Source organism: Artibeus jamaicensis, unplaced genomic scaffold (genome assembly GCF_021234435.1).
Source record: "Artibeus jamaicensis isolate MK-2021 breed Jamaican fruit bat unplaced genomic scaffold, CSHL_Jam_final contig_793, whole genome shotgun sequence".
NCBI lineage: Eukaryota > Metazoa > Chordata > Mammalia > Chiroptera > Phyllostomidae > Artibeus > Artibeus jamaicensis.
In genome coordinates this window covers 11355776-11377402 of record NW_026521975.1, presented here as the reverse complement: position 1 = coordinate 11377402, position 21627 = coordinate 11355776, and the positions used below count along the sequence as shown (strand labels likewise).

Genomic DNA, 21627 nt, shown 5'->3' with positions numbered 1-21627 from the left:
TCCTCTTTCTCCACTTCCTCACTGGCACTTGTGGATTTATTGTTGATAGCCATTCTGATAGGCGTGAAATGGTATCTCATTGTGGTTTTAATTTGCATTTCTCTGGTGATTAGTGATGTTGAACATCTTTTTATATGTCTGTTGGCCCTCTGTATGCCCTCTTTGGAGAAGTGTCTATACAGTTCCTTTGCTCATTTTAGGTTGGGTTATTTGTTTTTTTGGTGTTGAGTTTCATAAGTACTTTACAAATTTTGGATATTCATCCCTTATCAGATATATTGGCAAATATGTCCTCCCATTCTGTGGGTTGTTTTTTATTTTGTTGATGATTTCCTTTGTTGTGCAAACATTTTTAGATTGATGTAGTCCCATTTGTTACTTTTTCTTTTGTTTCCCTTGCCTGTGAAGATATATCCCATAAAAGATCGCTATGAGAATGTCCAGGATTTTGCTGCCTGTGTTTTCTTCTATTATTCTTATGGTTTCACGTTGAACATTTAAATCTTTGATCCATTTTGAATTTGTCCTTTTTTAAAATTGTTGTTCAAGTACAGTTTTCTGCCTTTTACCCCCATCCCAGCCCACCCCCCTGAATTTATTCTTTTTTGTGGTGTAACAAGGCGGTCCAGTTTAATTTTTCTGCATGTGTCTGTCCAATTTTCCCAACACCATTGACTGAATAAACTCTCTTTAGCCCATTGCATGTATTTGCTTCCTCTGTCAAATATTAATTGACCATAAAGGTTTATTTCTGGGTTCTCTATTCTGTTTCATTGATGCGGATCCTGGCCTGCATGATCTGTGTGTTGTGGTTGCAAGACACACAGACTACAGAAATCCTGTGGAGAAAAAGGGATAGCATGGCCACTTTCTGAGAGAGAGAGAGAGACAGACAGACAGACAGACAGACATGGACCCTGCCTGAATAAGCTTTTATTGCTTCTCTGGGTACATTACATGGAGGGTAGTCCTCATTTACTATGCACAGGTTCACTGCAGGGGATTTTCTTTTACAGATAACAAAGGAAAGAATGCTGCTCATTACTTCAAAGAGAAGGATGTTGCAGACCAAGGGGAAAAGTGGTTGAACTGGTCACACTCTATACTTGAGAGGTTTAGCACAGACTTTAGGAAGTTACAGTAAGCCTTTGCTGCCTTAATTCAGGGTGAGGGAGTTTTAGCAGAAGTAAGTTTCATAGCAGCCTAGGTACAATGCAGGCCTGATTTTCCATGGGAAAACCTCTCTGTGGGCGTGGTCCTGTGTGCCACTCTTTCCCCACTGGTTTTCCACATCGAGGCTGAGCTACATTTCCACGTCATGTGAAATGGTTCCCTATATTCCATTGGTCTTTGTGTCTGTGTTTATGCCAGTACCATGCTGTTTTGATAACTATGGTCTTATAGTGTAGTTTCATATTACAAAGTGCCTGCAAAATTCAGGCGCTTTCACCAATATCCTGAAGTCTTTAAGTGAAGAGAGGGAAAACAAAATGCATTTCCACGATATCATTGCCAGGTCAGAATAATGTCATGTTTATTTTCTTTGTTGTGTTTTAAAGTGCTATAAAACTCTTACCAGAAGTCCTTGATTTCTAAATCAAGGTAGCATGATTCTTCCAACTGTGTTCTTCTTTCTCAGGGTCAGTGTTGCTATGCAGGGCCTTTTGTAGTTTTATATAAATTTTTGAAATATTTGTTCTAGTTCTGTGAAATATGTCATTAAAATCTTGATAGGAATTACGTTGAATCTATAGATTGCTTTGGGTAGTATGAACATTTTAATGATGTAAATTCTTCCTGTCCATGAACACAGCATGTACTTCCACTTATTTGTATATTCTTCAGTTTCTTTCTTTTGTGTCTTATAATTTTCCATGTACAGGTCTCTTACCTCTTTGGTTGGGTTTATTCCTAGGAATTTTATTCTTTTTGAAGCAATTGTGAATGGCATTATTTTCTTAATTTCCCTTTATGTTAGTTCATTATTGGCATGTAAATATGCAACTGATTTCTGGATATTAATTTTGTATCCTACTACTTTGCTGAATTCATTTATCAGCGCTAGTAGTTTCTTGGTGTAATCTTTACAGTTCTCTTTGTATAGTATTTATGTCACCTGCAAATAAAGACAGTATTACTTCCTCCTTTCCATTTGGATGCCTTTTGTTTCTTCTTCTTGTCTGATTGCTGTGGCTAGGACTTCCAGTACTGTGTTGAATAAGAGAGGTGAAAACGGACATCCATGTCTTGTTCCCGATCTTAAGGGGAATGCTTGTAGTTTGTGCTCATTGAGTATAATGCTGGCAGTGGGTTTGTCATATGTGGCCTTCATTATATTTACATATGTTCACATGTGTTCCCTCTATTCCCACCTTGCTGAGAGTTTTTACTATAAATGGGTGCTGGATTTTATCAAAAGCTTTGTCTGCATCTATTGATAATATGACCATGTGTTTTATTGTCCTTTTTGTTTATGTGGGGAATCACATTTATTGATTTGCAAATGCTATACCAACTTCGTATTTCTGGAGCAAATCCCATTTGATCATGGTGTATGATCTTTTCAATGCATTGCTGTATTTGGTTTGCTAACATTTTGTTGAGGATTTTAGCATCTATGTCCATCAGCGATATTGGACTATAATTTTCTTTCTTTGTAGTATCTTTACCTAGGTTTGGAATTAGGATAATGTTGACATCCTAAAATGAGTTTGGGAGCCTTCTCTCCTCTTGAATTTTATGAAATAGTTTGAGATGGACAAGTGTTAGTTCTTCTTGGAATGTTTGCTAAAATTCACCTGTGAGGCCATCTGGTCCACTGCTTTTATTTGTTGGGAGTTTTTTAATTACTGCTTCAATTTATTTAGGTGTAATCTGTCTATTCAGATTTTATGAATCTTCCTGATTTATTTCGGGACAATTGTAAGTCTGGCAACTTATCCATTTTGTCCAGATGTCCAGTTTGTTGGCATATAATTGTTTATAATATTTTCTTACAAACCTTTGTATTTCTTTAATGTCAGTTGTTATTTCTTCTCTTTCACATCTGATTTTATTAATTTGGGTTCTTTTTTTTTGTTCTTGATGATACTAGTTAGAGGTTTGTCAATCTTGTTTATCTTTTCAAAGAACCAGCTCTTGGATTCATTGATATTTCTATTTTTCTTAGGGCAACTCTATTTCATTAATTTCTCTTCTGATCTTTATTATTTCCTTTCTTTTACTAACTTTGGGTATTGTTTGTTGTTTTTTTCAAGTTCCTTTAAGTGTGAAGTTAGATTCTTTACTTAAGCTTTTTCCTGTTTTTTGAGATAGGCCTGTAATGCTATGAATTTTCCTCACAGGATTTCATTCTCAGTGTCCCACTGATTTTGGGTGAGGATACAGTCACCTTTTGATTTCTTCCTTGATCTCGTTGTTGACCCATTCACTGTTTAATAATGTGTTATTTAGCTTCCATGTCTTTGTGTGTTTTTCAGTGTCCTTGTGATTAATTCCCAGTTTCATAGCATTGTGGACATAGAAGTTGCTTGATGTGATTTCAATCTTCTTAAATTTATTGAGAGTTGTTTTGTGTCCCAATATGTGGTCTACCCTAGAAAATGTTCCATGTGCACCCAGAAAGTATGTATATTTTGCTGCTTTGGGGTGAAATGCTCTGAAGATATCAATTAAATCTATTTGACTTAGTGTATGGTTTAAGATTGCTGTCTCCTTGTTGATTTTCTGCCTGGAAGATGTATCCATTGAAGTCCATGTGGTGTTAAAATCTGCAACTATAACTGTATTCATGTTGATCTCTCTCTTTATGTCCGTCAAGTTTTGCTTTACATATTTAGGTGCTCCTAAATTGGGTACCTAAATGTCTGCTAGGGTTATATCCTCTTTTTCATCAGTATATGTCTCAATCTATCATTCCATTAGGTTGAATCACTATATGTGGCATTACAGAATCAAAAAGTCTATAGTTCAATGAGTAGTATTATGAAACTGTTAAAATTGGTATTGCTTACAGGCCCTGGCTGGGTAGTTAAGTTGATTACAGCATCATCCCAATACACCCACATTGTTGGTTTGATCCTTGGTCAGGGGACATACAAGAATCAACCAGTGGACTTCTGGCCAAGATGGAGGTGTAGGTAGAAATGCTTCGCTTCCTTGTGCAACCAAAAAAAAAAAAGGATAGAAACCAATCTAAAAACAAAAAACAATGAGGACTGCCAGAAAATTGAACTGCACAGAAGTCTGACAACCAAGAAGTTAAAGAAACATTCCCCCAAGACTTCTGGCCAAGATGGAGGTATAGGGAGACACACTGTGCCTCCTTCCACAACCAAAAGAAAGACAACAATAATTTAAAAAACAAAAAGCCCCCAGAACTGCCAGAAAATGGAACTTTATGGATGTCTGATAACCAAGGAGTTAAGGACACATTCATTCAGACCAGTAGGAGGAACGGAGACCGCAACTGGGTGGAAAGGACTCACAACAAGGCAGATTATGGAATTGTGTGTGCAAGGCTGGAGCTGGCTGGCAAGAAAGCAGCTGGTGGACTGGGAAGACCCACATTCACACGCAGATAAACCAGGCGAAACAAAGGGGGAGCGGACAGACAGTACAACCCAGGTTCCCAGCTCGAAGAAATAAAGCCTCAAACAACTGATTGAAAACACCTGTGGGGAGACCCACAGAGTCCTAGAACATACACAAACCCACCCACACAGGAATCATTACCAGAAGGGCCCAATTTGCTTGTGGGAAGTGACTGAAATCCAGCAGAACTGAGCAAGCACCGTTGTTCCCTCTCGGACCCTTTCCCACATACACTGTCACAACCCTCCATAGTAGGTTGACCCACCCTGGTGAACACCTAAGGCTCCACCCCTCACTACCTAATAGGAGCAACAAGACAAAAAAAATGGTCCAAACAAAAGAACAGATTAAAGCTCCAGAAAAAAATACTTCTAAATGACTGAGAGATAGCCAACCTATCAGATGCACAGTTCAAAACATCGGTGATCAGGATGCTCACAGAACTCATTGAATTTGGTCACAAATTAGATGAAAAGATGAAGGCTATGCTAAGTAAAATAAAGAAAAATGTACAGGGAACCAATAGTGATGGGAAGGAAACTGGGACTCAAATCAATGAAGTGGACCAGGAGGAAGAAGGAAACATCCAATCAGAAAAGAATGAAGAAACAAGAATTCAAATAAGTGAGGAGAGGCTTAGGAACCTCCAGGGCATCTTTAAACATTCCTACATCCGAATTATAGGGGTACCAGAAGGAGAAGAGGAAGAGCAACAAGTGGAAAACTTATTTGAACAAATAATAAAGGAGAATTTCCCCAATGTTGCAAAGGAAATAGACTTCCAGGAAATCCAGGAAGCTCAGAGAGTCCCAAAGAAGTTGGACCCCAGGAGGAACGCACTAAGGCACATCAGAATTACATTAGCCAAGATTAAAATGAAGGAGAGAATCCTAGAAGCAGCAAGAGATAAGGAGGCAGTTACCTACAAAAGGCTTCCTACTAGATTATCAGCTGATTTCTCAAAAGAAACCTTGCAGGCAAGAAGGGGCTGAAAAGAAGTATTCCAAGTTATGAAAGGAAAGATTGAGCAATCCAAGATTGCTCTATCCAGCAAAGCTTTTATTTAGAATGGAAGGGCAGATAAAGTACTTCTCAGATAATGTGGTTGCAAAATGAAAAAAAGAAACAAAGGCTATACAAAGCAAAATGAAAGAAAATATACAGGAACTGAACAGTGAAGGGAAGTAAACTGAGACTCAAAACAACAATTTGGAAAAGAAGGGAGAAATAAACATTCAACCGGAACAGACTGAAGACAAAAATTCAAAAAGATGAGGAGAGGAACCTCTGGAATAACTTTAAACATTCCAACATCTGAATAATAGGCATGCCAGAAGGAGAAGAACAAGAGCAAGAAATTGAAGCCCTGGCTGGTGTAGCTCAGTGGATTGAGCATGGGCCTGCAAACGAAAAGACTGTGGTTTGATTCCCCATCAGGGCACATGCCTGGGTTGCAGGCCAGTTCCCAGCAGGGGCCAGTTTCCAACAGGGGATGCACCAGAAGCAACCATACATTGATATTTGTCTCCTCTTCCCTTCTAAAGATAAATAAATAATATTAAAAAACAGCAAGAAATTGAAAATTTATTTGAAAAAATGATCAAGGAAAACTTCCCTAATGTGGTGAAGGAAATACATATGCAAGTCCCACAAGCTCAGAGAGTCTGAAAGAAGTTAAATCCAAGGAGAAACACACCAAGACACATCAAAATTAAATTACCCAAGATTAAAGATAAGGAGAGAATCTTAAAAGCAGCAAGAGAAAAGGAGACAGTTAATTATAAAGGAGTTCCCATAAGGCTATCAGCTGGTTTCTCAAAAGAAAACTTATAGGTAAGAAGGGGCTAGAAATAAGTATTCAAAGTCATAAGTATTCAAAGCAAAGATCTACAACCCACATTGCTCTAGCCAGCAAAGCTGTCATTTTGGATGGAAGGGCAGATAAAGTGCTTCCCAGATAAGGTCAAGTTCAAGGAGTTCATCATCACCAAGCCCTTTCTTATATGAAATATTAAAGGGACCTATCTACGAAAAAGAAGATCAAAATTATGAACAGTAAATTGGCAACAAACTCACAACTGTTAACAACTGAACCTAAAAAAACAAAAACAAACTAAGCAATCAACTAGAACAAGAACAAAACCACAGAAATGGAGATCACATGGAGGGTTATCAGTAGGGAAGAGGTGGGGGAGAATGGGAGAAATAGCTGTAGGGAATAAGAAGCATAATTGGTAGGCACAAAATAGGGGTAGGTGAAGACTAGTATGGGAAATGGAGAAGCTAAAGAACTGTATGTATGAACCATGGATGTGAACTAAGCTGGTGGAGGATGCTGGAGGGATGGAGGGTACAGAGCAGAGGGTGATAAATGAGAGAAAAGAAAGGGGCAACAGTAATAGCATAATCATAAAATATACTTAAAAAGAAAGAATCAAAGCAATGAATGCAAAATGTAAGTGGAACAACAAATCAGTGTTTCTCTTAAATCAATAAATGAAAATTAAAACAAAATAAAATATTGCTTACAAAGTTTTAATAATATAGGGAAAAGATTTATGTTATAATTTCAAGTAGAAAAAGGAAGGCTAGATATAACATAGTATTATCACATCTGTATAATAAAACTAACAAAAATGTGTAAAAAGGGAAGGGGAGAAGAGAGAAAAACACGATTGGCCTTAAAATAACACAAAGTCTCCCAAAAGCTCTCATAGTAAGAGAAAATGACAGACGGTGTTCAGCAGATTATTTTATCAAATTGGTATGTAAAAAGATTTCTTTAAGCTCCGTTTTGCAGAGATCACCACCTAGAGAGTCAAGAATTCCTGTTTTGATACTTCTAAGTTAACTATATGTTACAGTTTATCTGGTACTTCATTTTTCTTAACTGAAATTACTCTTTACTTTAAGCTTGAATAAAAATCTTCATTGGAAAAAATAAATTTAAAAAATATGTAAAAAAATGAGTACTGGAAGGAAATATACCAACGTGTTAACATAAGGGTGTTTTTTCAAAAAATGTTTTATTTTTTAGTATTTTCTCAACTTTCACTTTGTCAAGGCAGAAAAACATATTAACAGAGCCCTAACCACTATGGCTCAGTTTGTTGACATCTTCACGTGAAGCAAAAAATTGCCAGTTCGATTCCTGGTCAGGGCATGTGCTTGGGTTGCTGGTTAGGTTGGGGTGTGTGCAAGAAGTAACGGATCAGTTTCTCTCTCATGTAAATGTTTCTCTCCACTTTTCGTCCCTGTCTTCACACTCTCTAAAAGTAAATAAATAAATAAAATCTTAAAAAAGAAAGTATTAACAGAAAAGCTAAACAAAATGCATATACCCTTTGAACTAGCATTTCTTCTTTTGGCAATCTAGGCAATGGGGAAAAAAATTAGACATGTGTACAAATATTTATTGTAGCACAGTGGCGAATACTTAGAAATAGCATAAATGTACTTCGGTAGAGGAGTACTTGAATGATTGTTAATTTTTAAAAAATTTTATCTATCATCTATCTGTCTATCTATCATCTATCTATCTATCTATCTATCTATCTATCTATCTATCTATCTATCTATCTATCTATCTATCTATCTTTAGAGAAGGGGAAGGGAGGGAGAAAGAGGGCAACACTGATACAAGAGAAAAACATCAGTCAGTTGCCTCTGGTATGTGCCCTGACCTGAAATTAAGCCTGTAACCCAGGCATGTGCCCTCACTGAGAATCAAACTGTCAATCTTTTGCTTTGTGGGATGACACCCAACTAATTGAGCCACACTAGTCAGTGCTGAATAATTGTTAATTTTATAAAAGAAAAACATACAATGTTAAAAAGAATGAATTAGAGCTATATGATTGGATCTGTAGGAATGTGTCTCATACTTAAATAAGTGAAAAAAGTTACAGTACAATGTATATAGCATGATTTTTATAAAGGATACCTGCTCATTCATATGCATAGGGGTATAACAAAGATGTGCATGTATATACATCAAAAGGTTTAGCCCTGATTACCTCATAGGAGTGGAATTGGAGGGGAGATGGTGGATTGTCTGCTTTTCCTCATACATTCCTATTCTGTTTTGAAATATAATGTGCACTCATTACTTTGTAATTTTGAAAAAATTAATCAAGTAAGAAAAAAAAGAGAGAGATGTACCATTACAAAGGAGGAAGAAAATAGTTAAAAGTTCAATGAAGACAGTTTACCAGCGATTGATTTTATATGATTATTTACAATAATTGCTTTTAAAAATTTTTTTTGCAATTAGATAAGTATCAGTTTAGATTTATTTAAATTTGAAAATTATATCTAGCTTGGGGTAAATCAATGACAAATGGTTTTTAGCATTTTAAGTATTGTGTGATTAGTATTGTTTTAAATTTTATTTATTTTTAGAGAGGAGGAAGGGAGGAAGAAAGAGAGGGAAATATCAAAATGTGAAACATCTATCAGCTGCCTCTCGAGTACCTCCAACTGGGGACCTGTCCATCAATCCTGTTGGTTCACAGGCAGGTGCTCTAATCCACTGAGCCACACCAGCCAGAGCTGACTGGTACTTTAAAGTCACATACAGTTTAGTAATAGTTATGAGATAGACAAGATTTTCTATTTAGTTTTTTTAAAAAGCTCTATTGAGATATTTCTATACTGTCAAAAAGTTATTCTGACACCCGTTAAAATGGTAAGGATGACTTTGTTCAGAACTACTGAAACAGGTGTCAAAACTATCACAATAGGGGAGAGAGATCAGACTCGACTCCAAATTCAGCAAAGGCAGCTGGGGATTATAGCGAATGAGAACAGGGAGGGATTCAGTGGATGGAAAACTACTAAAGGGAGACATGCAGGGTAGAGGATTCTTGCTAAACTAATTAACTAAACTAATTAAATTCTTGCTGAAGATAGGCTAAGGGCGTAGACATCAAGAGTGGGAAATGAGGTATTCAATCAAATATCCACGGTGATCAGATATCAACAGTGGGGGATACTGCCTAAAGTGACTTCGCAGGATTCTTTGCTAAAACTGGGTTACGCAGGCCCAGCAAGGATGTGGGGGTGAGGGAGCATCCTTATATACAGAAGGGTTCTCTGAACTTTCTTTTCTCTTAGGCCTTGACCTTCCCCACATGCCCCTGCTACTCTTCCGAGAGAAGTTTCATAAGTAGAGGGCTGAGGGAAGAGGGATGGAGAGTGAGTAGAAATGAGTATAGGATTTCTTTTGGTGGCTGATGAAAATATTCTGGAATTAGATAGTGGTGACAGTTGCACAACTGTGAATAAACCAAAACCACTAAAGTGTACTGTTTAAAAGGATGATTTGCATGGTATTAGTTGTATGACCCAACTAATCATGATCCCCTGATATTTTTGTTATAGCAGCCCAGCTAAGACAGTTGTCGTTTAGTTTTATTTTTATGTCATTTTATTTTGTTTGTTTTAAACTTAAGTAATGGGATTGCTGGAGACAAACAGAATTCTGTTTCTGAGAGCAAACAGAAACAATAACAAAAAGTAGTAAAGTTCTCATTCAAACAGTACTGAGTTTGAATCCTGCTGTGCCATTTACTATTTGCATGATCATGGCGAGTGTGTTGGGTCTGTGTCTGCTGAGAGACAGATGCCAAGATGAGGTTCGTCATGCAGAGACGTTATCAGGGGAAACACCTGTGTGACAGAAAGTAGGAAGGAGACTTCACACCCAATGCTGGACCGTCCCCAAATGCAGGAGAGGGAAGGTTGTGTGGAAGAGACTGCTCAGCAGTATAAGAGTGGTTCAGCAAGGTTATCAGGAAGCCCTTGGGCCAAAGTAAACCACCAGAAAAATGGTCTCAGGAGGAGCCTGCCTTAGTTATCCCTGCCACGCTCAAGAACTGGCTGGGTGCAGTCGGTGGGATGTGAGGCCTTAGAACACACACAGTAATGAATTTCAGAACCTTGAACTAAAACCCTTGTTTGTTTATACTTCCTTTACTGGGAGGATTATGAGGCACATTCTCCTGTCCACCACAGCAAATTATCTCAGCTCTCTATTTTCCTCATTTGTGAGATAGGGATAGTGATAAAGATTACCTCATAAGGTTACCGTGAGGTGCTCAGAATAGAAGTGATTCTTTCCTCTTCCTGTACCTTCTCCTCTTACATTTTCTTAGCAGCAGCTATTTTATTTTATTTTATTTTATTTTATTTTATTTTATTTTATTTTATTTTATTTTATTTTATTTTACTTTACTTTATTTTATTTTATGGGGGGAAGAAAAAGGGAAGCTTTTTATTTTTAAACAGAAGAATGCCAGTTCATAAATGTAGACAGAATGATAGAATTATAAATTAACAATTTTGTAACTTTTTGTAGTAGATAATAATTTAGTCAAGAGTTAGCAATGCTACTAAAAACATTAGGTACAAGGTGCTTGGGGACAAGATATTTGCACGGTGTCACAGTAAGAGCCCACATATTATTACAAAGGGGAAAATGTACAATAGAGAGATATAATGATTATCACTTTAACCAAGAGCTTGAATTTAGCATAAGTAATTCAACAGCAGCTAGTTTGGATACAACACTGAAAAACCACAAAAATCCTCCTTCAATTTGTTAAAACAGATCAGCCTTAAAAAATGTCACAAAGTGTGCTCCACAGCCCAGCACCATGAACATCACCTGGGAGAGCTACAAATTCCAGGGCCCTATCCAGACCTACTGAACCAGAATCTCAGGGGAGAGCCCAGGAATGTGTTTTTCAACATCCAGGTGATCCTTGTGCATGCTAAAGTTTGAGAAATACTGCTCTAAACACAGACTGTTCCTATTTCTTCTAGAGAAGAAAATGGAAGAAAACAAGTAAAATATCTTCAAAAACAGCTTCTTAATGTCAAAAGAGAACGGCAGGTCGAAGTACAGGTAAGAATTTCGTGGGCAACATCACAAGTTACTAACCTAAAATAGTGATACAGAAACCATTTTTTTCTTAAGCAAAAAGAAAGTTGCATATGAAAAATTGTCATTTCTTTTGGGGTGCCTTTAGTATGGAAAATACAAAGAGTAACCGGAGAATTGATCTGATATATACAAGTATATACATGTCCAGAATAGAACTCTGGGAGACCCCTACCCTTTGGAGCTCTTAGTTCTTACCCCTCCCATCCCACCAGACCACACTACCCTCTCCTTCCCTACTGGAGACCTTATCTCAGGCAGTCTTCCTTTCATATGTCTCTGGGCCCTCCATATGTCCTCCTTGGAGAAGTGTCTATTCAGGTCCTTTGCCTATTTTTTAACTGGATTGTTTGTCTTCCCAGAGTAGAGTCATTTGAATTCTTTATATATTTTGGAGATCAAACCCTTGTCTGAGATATCATTGGCAAATATATTTTCCCATACAGTGAGTTCCCTTTTCATTTTGCTGATGTTTTCTTCAGCCATGCAGAAGCTTTTTATTTTGATGAAGTCCCATTTGTTTATCCTTTCCTTTATGTGCCTTGCTCTAGGGGACATATCAGTGAAAATGTTGCTGCATGGAATATCTGAGATTTTCAAACTAAAAGCTTTTTTAAAAATTTTTATTTACTTACTTTTAGAGAGGGGAAGGGAGAGAGAAAGAAAGGGAGAGAAACATTGATGTGTAAGAGAAACATCTGTAGGCTGCCTCTTGTACACCCCCAACTGGGGACCTGAACTGCCATCCAGGAATGTGCCTTGACCAGGAATGGAACCAATGACCCGTAGCTTTGCTTTGTGGGATGACGCCCAAACCACTGAACCAGACCAGTCAGGGCTCAAGTTAAAAACTCTTACAGTGAGTAGTAACTCAAATGTCAGTTCAGTTTGTTTCATAGCAAAATTGCTGCCTTATTCCTAGCACCCCTGTGGTTCAGAAGTCAGCCAAAGGTTTGGATACAGTTTATACACAGAGTCTGAAGTTTTCTTTCTTTTTTTAAAATACTTATTTAAAATGATGTGGCTATAGTTATCCCAAAATTTGTTTGTTGGTTCTTTGTTCTAAAAACACTACAGGGTTTTGAATCAGAATTCAATCTCTTGACCTTTGACTTTTACAGTGCCCTACTTGAGGTCTACTGCTAGATGAAGAACATTTTATACCTCCTCCTTAGCGGGGGCTAATCATGGATATTTCTTCCTTAGAATTGGGTTCACGTGAATGTCTAGAATGTGGGTGGCCGTAAGCCAACGGCAGCACTGCTAATTCCTCATGCTTCTGTTCCTCATTCAGCAACCCCATTGCCATCCTTGGTCAGTGACTGTACTTCAGAAAGCTTAGTGCTGTCCTGGAAGCTTTGCATGATACCTTAAAACAGGCCTGTATTGCTCTACCCTCCAAGCCATACTTCATTTTTTTCTCTGGCCACCCTATTACTACTGTGCACATTCCCTGGCTCCTTTCTTCGCTCTGGCCCCTCAGCTCTTTGTAGTCTGTGATGTCTCTAATTTCTTTTGGGTGAGCCAGGTAGACAGAACCAAAAAGAATGGGCTTGATGACCATGATGATCTCTGTGGTCCAAAATGGATTCAAGAATTAAATGAAGATATAGAAAGCATGTTTATTAAATTTGCAAGCAACTCAAAGCTGGTATGTGATAAATAATGGACATTGGAATTCAAAATGCTATTGATTGTTAAAACTTTGAAGTGGCTCCAAAAAGAAGCAAAGGTGAAACTAAAGTCTCTAGAACCTTGTAAGTTAAGAATTGTGAAGACCTAACTTGCCCTCAATGGTTTCATTAGAGATTTAGCCAGATTCTAACATACCTGGGTTTAGGCCTAGCTCCACCACTGGTTTGTTACAGCAGCAGCATTTTTAAAAGGTGTGTGCCCTCCTGTCTTCTTTAAACCTCTCAGAGTCTTCATAGTGTTTTCTTCTTCTAATGGCTTGTCATCAGTGTTAACAATATGACAACATATTACCATACATTGTGAAAGCATTTGGGGTACTTTCTCTTTGTTTTGATTACTGAAATTTGTGTTGGTATTACAGGGAAAAAATACTCCCCTATCCTCTGTTGTGGTTAGATGGTAGCTATGAGAATGTGTACAGTTTTAAGAGTTTACTCAGAAGAGATCAGCCAATAGAGTGAGATGTGTGGAAACTTTATTACAAAAGGAAAAAAAAAGAGGAATTGGCACTGTTGGAAAGAGAATAATTCAAAAGAAAATGAAAGCGGTGGGTGGAATTAGAGCCTGAAACTTTAGAAATTTGGTCTTGATTACATTTAATCTGTATCTCAGAATGAGAGACTCTAGCTCAGACTTTATTCATAGATTCTTACAGAATCAGCCAGTATTTTTAGTGACATAGACAAATACAAATGTTAATTTAATACAGACTGTGTTTTTTCCTGTGACTATTATCACTTTAATAGACCACATTCTCCTTTTTCTATACAACCAAAGAGGGCAAGACAAGTTCCAACTTCTCCAGACAGTCGTTTCCAAAAATTCCAGGAGCCAGTACTCTTGTCTATACTTTGTGTTCAATTTTGAAAACAGACACTATCATCAAAATCTTTTGGTTCACAATAATGTGGCAACCATCAGAGCCTTAACTTTAATTGGTTGACTGCTAAATCAATCATGCCTCTTTGAATTCAAGTAATGACTCCAGAAGTCCATATCTGAAGGCAGTTTGGGATCTGGAAGTAAAGTTTGGTCTGCTACAAAACCCCACAAGTATGCTGCACAGTCCACAGACCTTGCTCATGGGGAAAGCTCCAGACACTGTGGACAACCAGGGTTATGATAGTGGCTGGTAGTGAAGGCAGATCTTTTCATAGCGAAAATCTTAAAAAGAATGAATACAAGTCAAGACACTTGGCCTGTATGTAACCCATTTCTTCTCTTTTGTGCACACTGGGAAGATGAAGAAGTAGAATCATACTTCAGTTCATTTATTTGTCTGCCTTGATTATGATTTTACCATCACTAGCCTGAGTATTTAAATGCTCTTCTGTTTCCACACTGTTGCCATCGAAGGCCATAAATTTGTGTAGAACAGAAATATAGAGAGGAACTCAGGTAATCAGAGGCCTATGGTAATAACATGAAAACCAGATGCCTTTGACTTGGGACAGTGTCATTGTGGACCATGTCGTATGGCCTTGTAACAGTTACATAATGTAATACCTTCTGTTTGCCATAGACAGAAACTTCTAGAGTTTTAACTCTGTATTTCTGATCTTTGTATTGTTACTCTGAAAGACTTAGTATTTCATTTGATTAAAAAAAAACCCTGACCAGAACATTCTCTTGGGTTTTTGAAAGTGTATTTTTTGTGGACACTATTTAATGAACACCTTCCTGTTTAACACTACTAGGTTCTGATAAAAACAAACAAAAACCAAATCTACAATTATCTATGTGGGCTGAAGTTTTCTGGAAAAAGATTTTATGGAGTTAAGAGATATATAAGCAGGACCTTGAAGAAAGTCTAAATGAATAAATAGGTAAAATGGTTATAGTTGATGAAGAAGTGAAAGCATCACATTTCACTTTAACTCAAGTCGTCTAGAGATTCAGACCTTATCATTGACTGCCATCCAAGTTGGAACTTGAAGAGAGGAGAGAAGGGAAATGGAGAAGTGTGGAGAAAAAGGGGAAGTGGAAGAGAAGGAAAAAAAGTGAGCCAGAAAACTCATGTCTTAACATTGAGTTAATGAGCATTTATTGAGCATCTAAGTTGTGCCAGGCACTGGCAGGATTTTACAGATGAGAAAATAGTCTGAGAGAGGTTAAGTAATTTGCCCACTATCCTATGATGTGTAAAAGCCTATGAAATACTATAACATGTATTATCGACTGGGGCTCGTAGCATGTTCTCTACCAGAGATACTTATCTCTTTGGAATGGCTATAATATAGTTGCAATAAGTGCTATACAGTTGGAATGATTCCATAGAGTTAGATCAAGAAGTTAGACAAAATGACTTGAAGAATTCCTTTCTGCCTAATTTTTGGGGTCTATGATTCTTTAAAGTGGGGTTGTCTTTTCATTGTAGATTATCGTAACCAATTTCTGCTTTATTTCTTCTAATACTCACTTAGAACCAATTATGCTCAGTTTATATTGTAAGTTAAAGTTGGTTGATATTTGGAGAAACATAGACTAGTGATTAAAGCCATGCATTTTTGTTATTAGTTGTGTTTGCTTGTTGTGCTGTCAGCTAATTCCTCGAAATTACTCACTCTTTGATTCTTTTTAAACAACCAGATGTTACTGCCCTGACTAAAACTCTTCCAAGGCTTCCAGGGGCACTTCAGACTTCAAATTTATAATTCAAACTTCTTCTTCTTCTTTTTCTTTAAACAAGTGGGGCCTTTCATGTGCCTATTTCTTTTTAAGATTTTATTTAATGAATTATTTTTTTTTTAGAGAGAGAGGAGAATAGAAGGAAACATCAGTGTGTGGTTGCCTCTCATGTGCCCCTCACTGGGGACCTGGCCTGCAACCAGGCATGTGCCCCGACTAGGAATGCAACCGGCAACCCTTTGCTTCGCAGGCTGGTGCTCAGTCCACTGAGCCACACCAGCCAGGACAATTCGAACTTCTTAATAGTGCCTCCAAGGTCTTGCATGTTTTATTCTCAACTACCTCTCCAACCTCAACTTTTCTGACTGTCAGCCGCCAGTGTACTAGAGCCTCCAGAGTTTTGTTTTGGTCCCTGGATTATATCCAGGTATTTGCTGCCTCAGGACTTTGGCACACGTATTTCCTTTTCCTTAGAATTCTCCTTGTTGGCACTTCCTTGTGACAGCCACACTTACCCTTCAGGTGTCATAGTTAGACCTTTGCAGAGAGCCCTTTTTAGACCAGCCATTCTAATACAGGCTCCGTTGTTGGTTTCTCCCTTAGCTGGTTGCCCTATCCTTTCATAGCATTTTGCGTCTTTGAAATAGTTTACACATACTTTCCTTTTAACCACTTGTTTACCACTAAATCATGAACTTCGTGAGGCCAAGGATTATGTCTAGTTAGATCTCTACTATTTACCTAGTGTGGAACTGAATAAATATTTTAAAATAAGTATTGAGGCCTTAAAATTGCTAACTATACTTGGTAACCTGCAAAGAGTTTTCACACTTATTCTCAATCCTTATAATCACTTCTGAGATATTTCAGGCAGGGTAGATACTAATTTTGTATTTTATAGAAGGTGAGACTTGGAGAGTTTGCCTGACTTGGTCAAGGTCACATAGCTAGTGGTGCTTGGGTGTGAAGCGTTGGGTCTTTTGGTCATTAGACCAGTGCTCTTACTACCAGAAAGAGATAGCAATGGAAAACTCTTGTGGATACAGAGTAGCCAAATGGTGTGCCTAGGAAAGCATCTCACAGTCCGGATGCTTAGAACTACTTATCTTTCATTTTCATTTATTCTATCTGTGATCATTACTGGCTTACTTTCCCATAACATGATAGCAGAAAAATAGATTCAGTTCCTTGATATATATATATAAAAGCTAAGCTTAAACCACTGAATGGAGGTAAGATGTATTTTAATTTAGAAATCTGGCTTCACCTCTGCAGCATCAGAATGAATATATTGCTCACCTCAAGGACCAGTTGCAAGAGCTGAAGGCAAAAACTAACATGGAAAATCACTATATGAAGAGAAACGCTGAACTGCAAATTTCTCAGACCCAGAAAAAATGTAACAAAACAGAGGAGCTCTTGCTAGAAGAAATTGAGGTAATCACTGCTACATTAGAAATGAGCCAGATGGGTGGCATGTGAACTGTCTGTCACTGCTGACATTGCCTCAGCTAACGAAGGAGGAGGGAGAGGGAGAGTTTTACCATCTTTGACCTCTCCTGCTGCCCTAACCTCTGAGTTTAAAAATAAGAATGGAAAGAGGACTTGCATATTTGTAACCAGAGATTCTGATGGGCTGTGTAGCCCGAATCTCTTGTTTTTGGAAACTGGTTGTACGTTCTTCCTTTGGTCACTTTATTTTGTAAAACCACTTGCCATTTGTCCTGGAAATTATAGGAAGAGAGCAAAATAAGATAGGTAGTAACTGCAGGGTATTGCTGCTGCTTTCCTTATTCAGCCAGTATCTTTTATCCCTCCACTAAGAAATACGAAATCTAAAGAGCTGAACCTCACTCAAACCTACATTTATAGAAATGAGAAATCACAGTGAAAAATACCAGGACAAAGAAACCAAGTCTTAAGTCACACCTGGGGATTGAGCTCCAAAGAAGCAGTTAGACCCTCATTAGAGGATAAAAGCTAAAAATTGCTGAAAGAACAATAGGGAGGTGACCAGGAGCAAACTTGGTAGTTTGTGCGGGACTCCTTTTTTTCCTTTGAGCTTCCTGCTTCTTTGGAGCTCAATCCCCAGGTGTGGTTTAAGACTGTGACAGCAAACTTTTTTCTTGCACCCTGGAATTTCATTTTACAGGCCTAAGAAGCTGTCCCTGGGAAGCATTATTTCTCTCCTTAAATTGGTATCACCTTCTAGGCAACAGGATTATGGTCCTTCTGTTCTGGGCAACTGCATGGATTTAGCACAGTGCCTGACACACAGCTCTGCACTGTTTGTGAACACTGAGTAGCAGGGAGCAGAACCGCAGCTCTGGAGTAGTGCGCAGAGCTCTGGGGATACCCGCTGGCAAAGAAAACCTGTGTAGCTGTCACAACTGCACCTCTGATCTTGAGAAATGCTCATTTCCAACTCTGCTGGGAAGAATTCCTGATGTTGGCTTATTGTTCTCACAGAAGCTGAGATTGAAAACTGAAGAAGAGAACCAGATTCATATGGCAATTGAAATATTTCTTCGAAAAGAGCAGCAGGTGAGTCACCTAAACTTTTTTATCCTCTGATGCATGTGTTCAACTTTTAACAAGGACAGCAAAATCTTTTTTTGGGGGGGAAAGAAAAATCAATCTTGATGGAGGTGTAGATGGAAACACTGTACCTCCTTGCACAACCAAGTTTAAAAACAACAAAGATTTAGTAACAAAAACACAACCAAAACACAGAAAATTGAACTGTACGGAAGTCCGACAACAACAAACCATTCATCCAGACCCGTAAGAGGAGCAGAGTCGGTGGCTAGCAGAGAGGGGCGCAGGAAATAGTGGCCAAACCGACCCAGGCATGCAGGCGACAGTTGGGAGATCCCAGGCGTGGGGTGGCAATGGGCAGACCCAGTGAGGGCACAAGGCGGCTGGCTGACCGCGGTCACACATTCGTGCACAGATAAACCAGGTGAAAAAATGGGCAGTGACACAGACTGCTCAACCCAGGGCCTCAGTGCCAGGAAATAAAGCCTAAAAGCACCAATTGGAAAAACTTTCAGGGGTCGAAGTGCCGGGAGAGGCTCTCAGGCTCACAGAGTTCACTGGAGTGACCCATAGGGTTCTGGAGGGTGCACAAGCCCACACACCCGGGAACCAGCACCAGAAGGGCCCAGTTTCCTTGCTGGAAGCAGCAGAGGGGACCAAAATTTGAGAGAGCAGAGAACAAATGTCATTGTCCCTCTCTGACCCTGCCCCCTCATACAGCGTCACAACCCAGCTACTGGGTTGCCCTGCCCTGGTGAACACCTAAGGCTCCGCTTCTCATATGTAACAGGCACAAACAGACCAAAACATTATGGCTCAAGAAGAACAGCTCAAAGCCCCAGAGCCGATAATTCTAAGTGACCAAGAGATAGCCACAGCTATCAGATGCACAGTTCAAAATACTGGTGATCAGGATGTTCACAGAACTGGTTGATTTTAGTCGCAAATTAGATAAACAAATGAAGGCTAAACTAAGTGAAATGAAGGGAAATGCACAGGAAACCAATAGTGTTGGGAAGGAAACCGGGACTCAAATCAATGGAGTGGACCAGAAGGAAGAAAGAAAAAACCAAAGAAAAAAGAATGGAGAAACAAGAATTTAAAAGAATGAGGAGAGGCTTAGGAACCTCCAGGACATCTTTAAATGTTCCAGCATCCGAATTACAGGGGTACCAGAAGGGGAAGAGGAACAGCCACCAGTGAAAAACTTATTTGAACAAATAATAAAGGAGAACTTCCCCAATCTGGCAAAGGCAATAAGACTTTCAGCAAGTCCAGGAAGCTCAGAGAGTCCCAAAGAAGTTGGACCCAAGAAGTAACATACCAAGGCACATCATAATTATATTAGCCAAGATTAAAATGAAGGAGAGAATCCTAGAAGCAGCAAGAGCTAAGGGGACAGTCACCTACAAAGGAGTTCCCATCAGACTGTCAGCTGATTTCTCAAAAGAGACCTTACAGGCAAGGAGGGGCTGGAAAGAAGTATTCCAAGGCCCTGGCTGGTGTAGCTCAGTGGATTGAGCGTGGGCCTGTGAACCAGACAATTGCGGTTCGATTCCCAGCACATGCCTAGATTGCAGACCAGTTCCCAGAAGGGGACGCACGAAAGGCCACCATACATTGATGTTTCTCTCCCTCTCTCCTTTCCTTCCCCGCTAAAGAGAAATAAATAAAATATTTTAAAAAAAGAAGTATTCCAAGTCATGAAAACCAAAGACCTACAACCAAGATTGCTCTATCCAGCAAAGTTTTCATTTAGAATGGAAGGATAGATAAAGTGCTTCTCACATAAGACCAAATTCAAGGAGTTCATCATCACCAAGCCCTTATTATATGAAATTTTAAAGGGACTTACCTAAGAAAAAGAAGATAAAAAAGATGAACAGTGAAAGGACAGCAAACTCACAGTTAGTAACAACCACACCTAAAACAAAAACAAATTAAGAGGACAGCTAGATCAGGAGTGAACCATAGAAATGAAGATCACGTGGAGGATTAGCAACAGGGGAGTGGGAGAAGGAGAAGGGGGGAGTAGGTATGGAGAATAATTAGCATAGATGGTAGGCAGAAAATAGACAGGGGGGAGGGCAAGAATAGTATGGGAAATATAGAATCTAAAGAACTTGAGACGTGTTCATGAACTAAAGGGGGGATAGTGAGGGAGGGGTGTGCAGGGTGGAAGGGAATGAAGGGGGTAATAGAACAACTGTAATGGCATAGTCAGTAAAATATATTTAAAAAAGAAAGAAAGAAAAATCTAAATTCTACTAGCCTGATGAATGAGCTGTGGCCTATGTTTTCTTTTAAAGTTATTTGTCTGAATAAATAATTGCTAAAGGTGTAATTTGAGCAGAGAAAAAAGTTACTCTTTTGCCTTTATCATATAGCATTATATAGAAAACTTTTCTTGTTTTTTGTTGCCCTCATCATCATAATTTTAAAATATGACTGTTAAATTATAAAAATAACATTCATGGTTGAGGGAAGTTTTTTTTAATTGTCAATCACTTTTGTACTCATATTTTCCATGTAATCAGTCTCTTCATAAAAAATTTTTTAAATGGTTTTATTATTTGGTTATACCATGGTTTACTTTTTGTTACTCTTTATTTTAGATATTTAGGTTATCTCACAGTTTCATTATTATAAATAACTCAGTAATGAGAGCTTTGCCAAGTAACTGTTTTTCGTCGTTGCAGTTATTTACCTAAAGTAAATCTCAAGCATGAGATTACGATGCCTGAGAGACTGGTGTTTGTGAGTTGTGAGTTGCTAGTGTTGTTCGTGCTTTCAAACTCCCACTGCCGTGGGCGGTGCGTGCGGGCGCTGCTTTTAAATGTCCTCAACAGCACTAGCCATTTCAGGTGTTATTAAGTCTGCAGACTTAATGAGTTGTTATTTTGCATTTTTTTGGCTAACTAAGAGACTTGACCACTTTTCCATGTATTTATTTACTCATTTTATTTCTTCTTGGGTGAATTATATGGCTTTAATTAGTATTTCTAATACTAATAACAAACCAAGGTGAGGTTTCAAAATATCCCTGTTGAATGAATAAGGAAAAAATGAATTTTCAGTAAACAATTCCAAATTTGTAGTTAAAGAAAAGAATTTTAGGTCCTATCTTTTAGACATTTACTGGTAGGCTAGTAGAATCAGGGGCCTGTAACCTGTGGTTTAAGAATTATGTATCATTTTACCGAGTCAAGTGTTAAGACACAGCAGGTATT

The 21627-nt window shown here is 38.4% G+C and overlaps 1 protein-coding gene across 2 annotated transcripts in view; it reads left to right on the top strand.

Moving 5' to 3' along the window:
* IQCG (IQ motif containing G) overlaps positions 1 to 21627 on the top strand; it is a 59280-nt gene that overhangs the window by 25603 nt on the left and 12050 nt on the right. For both annotated transcript variants that reach the window (XM_037131927.2, XM_053672921.1), the window contains 3 exons: positions 11419 to 11500; positions 17135 to 17296; positions 18329 to 18403. In XM_037131927.2, the coding sequence (XP_036987822.2) occupies positions 11419 to 11500; positions 17135 to 17296; positions 18329 to 18403 (319 nt within the window). The remainder of the gene's footprint in view (positions 1 to 11418; positions 11501 to 17134; positions 17297 to 18328; positions 18404 to 21627) is intronic.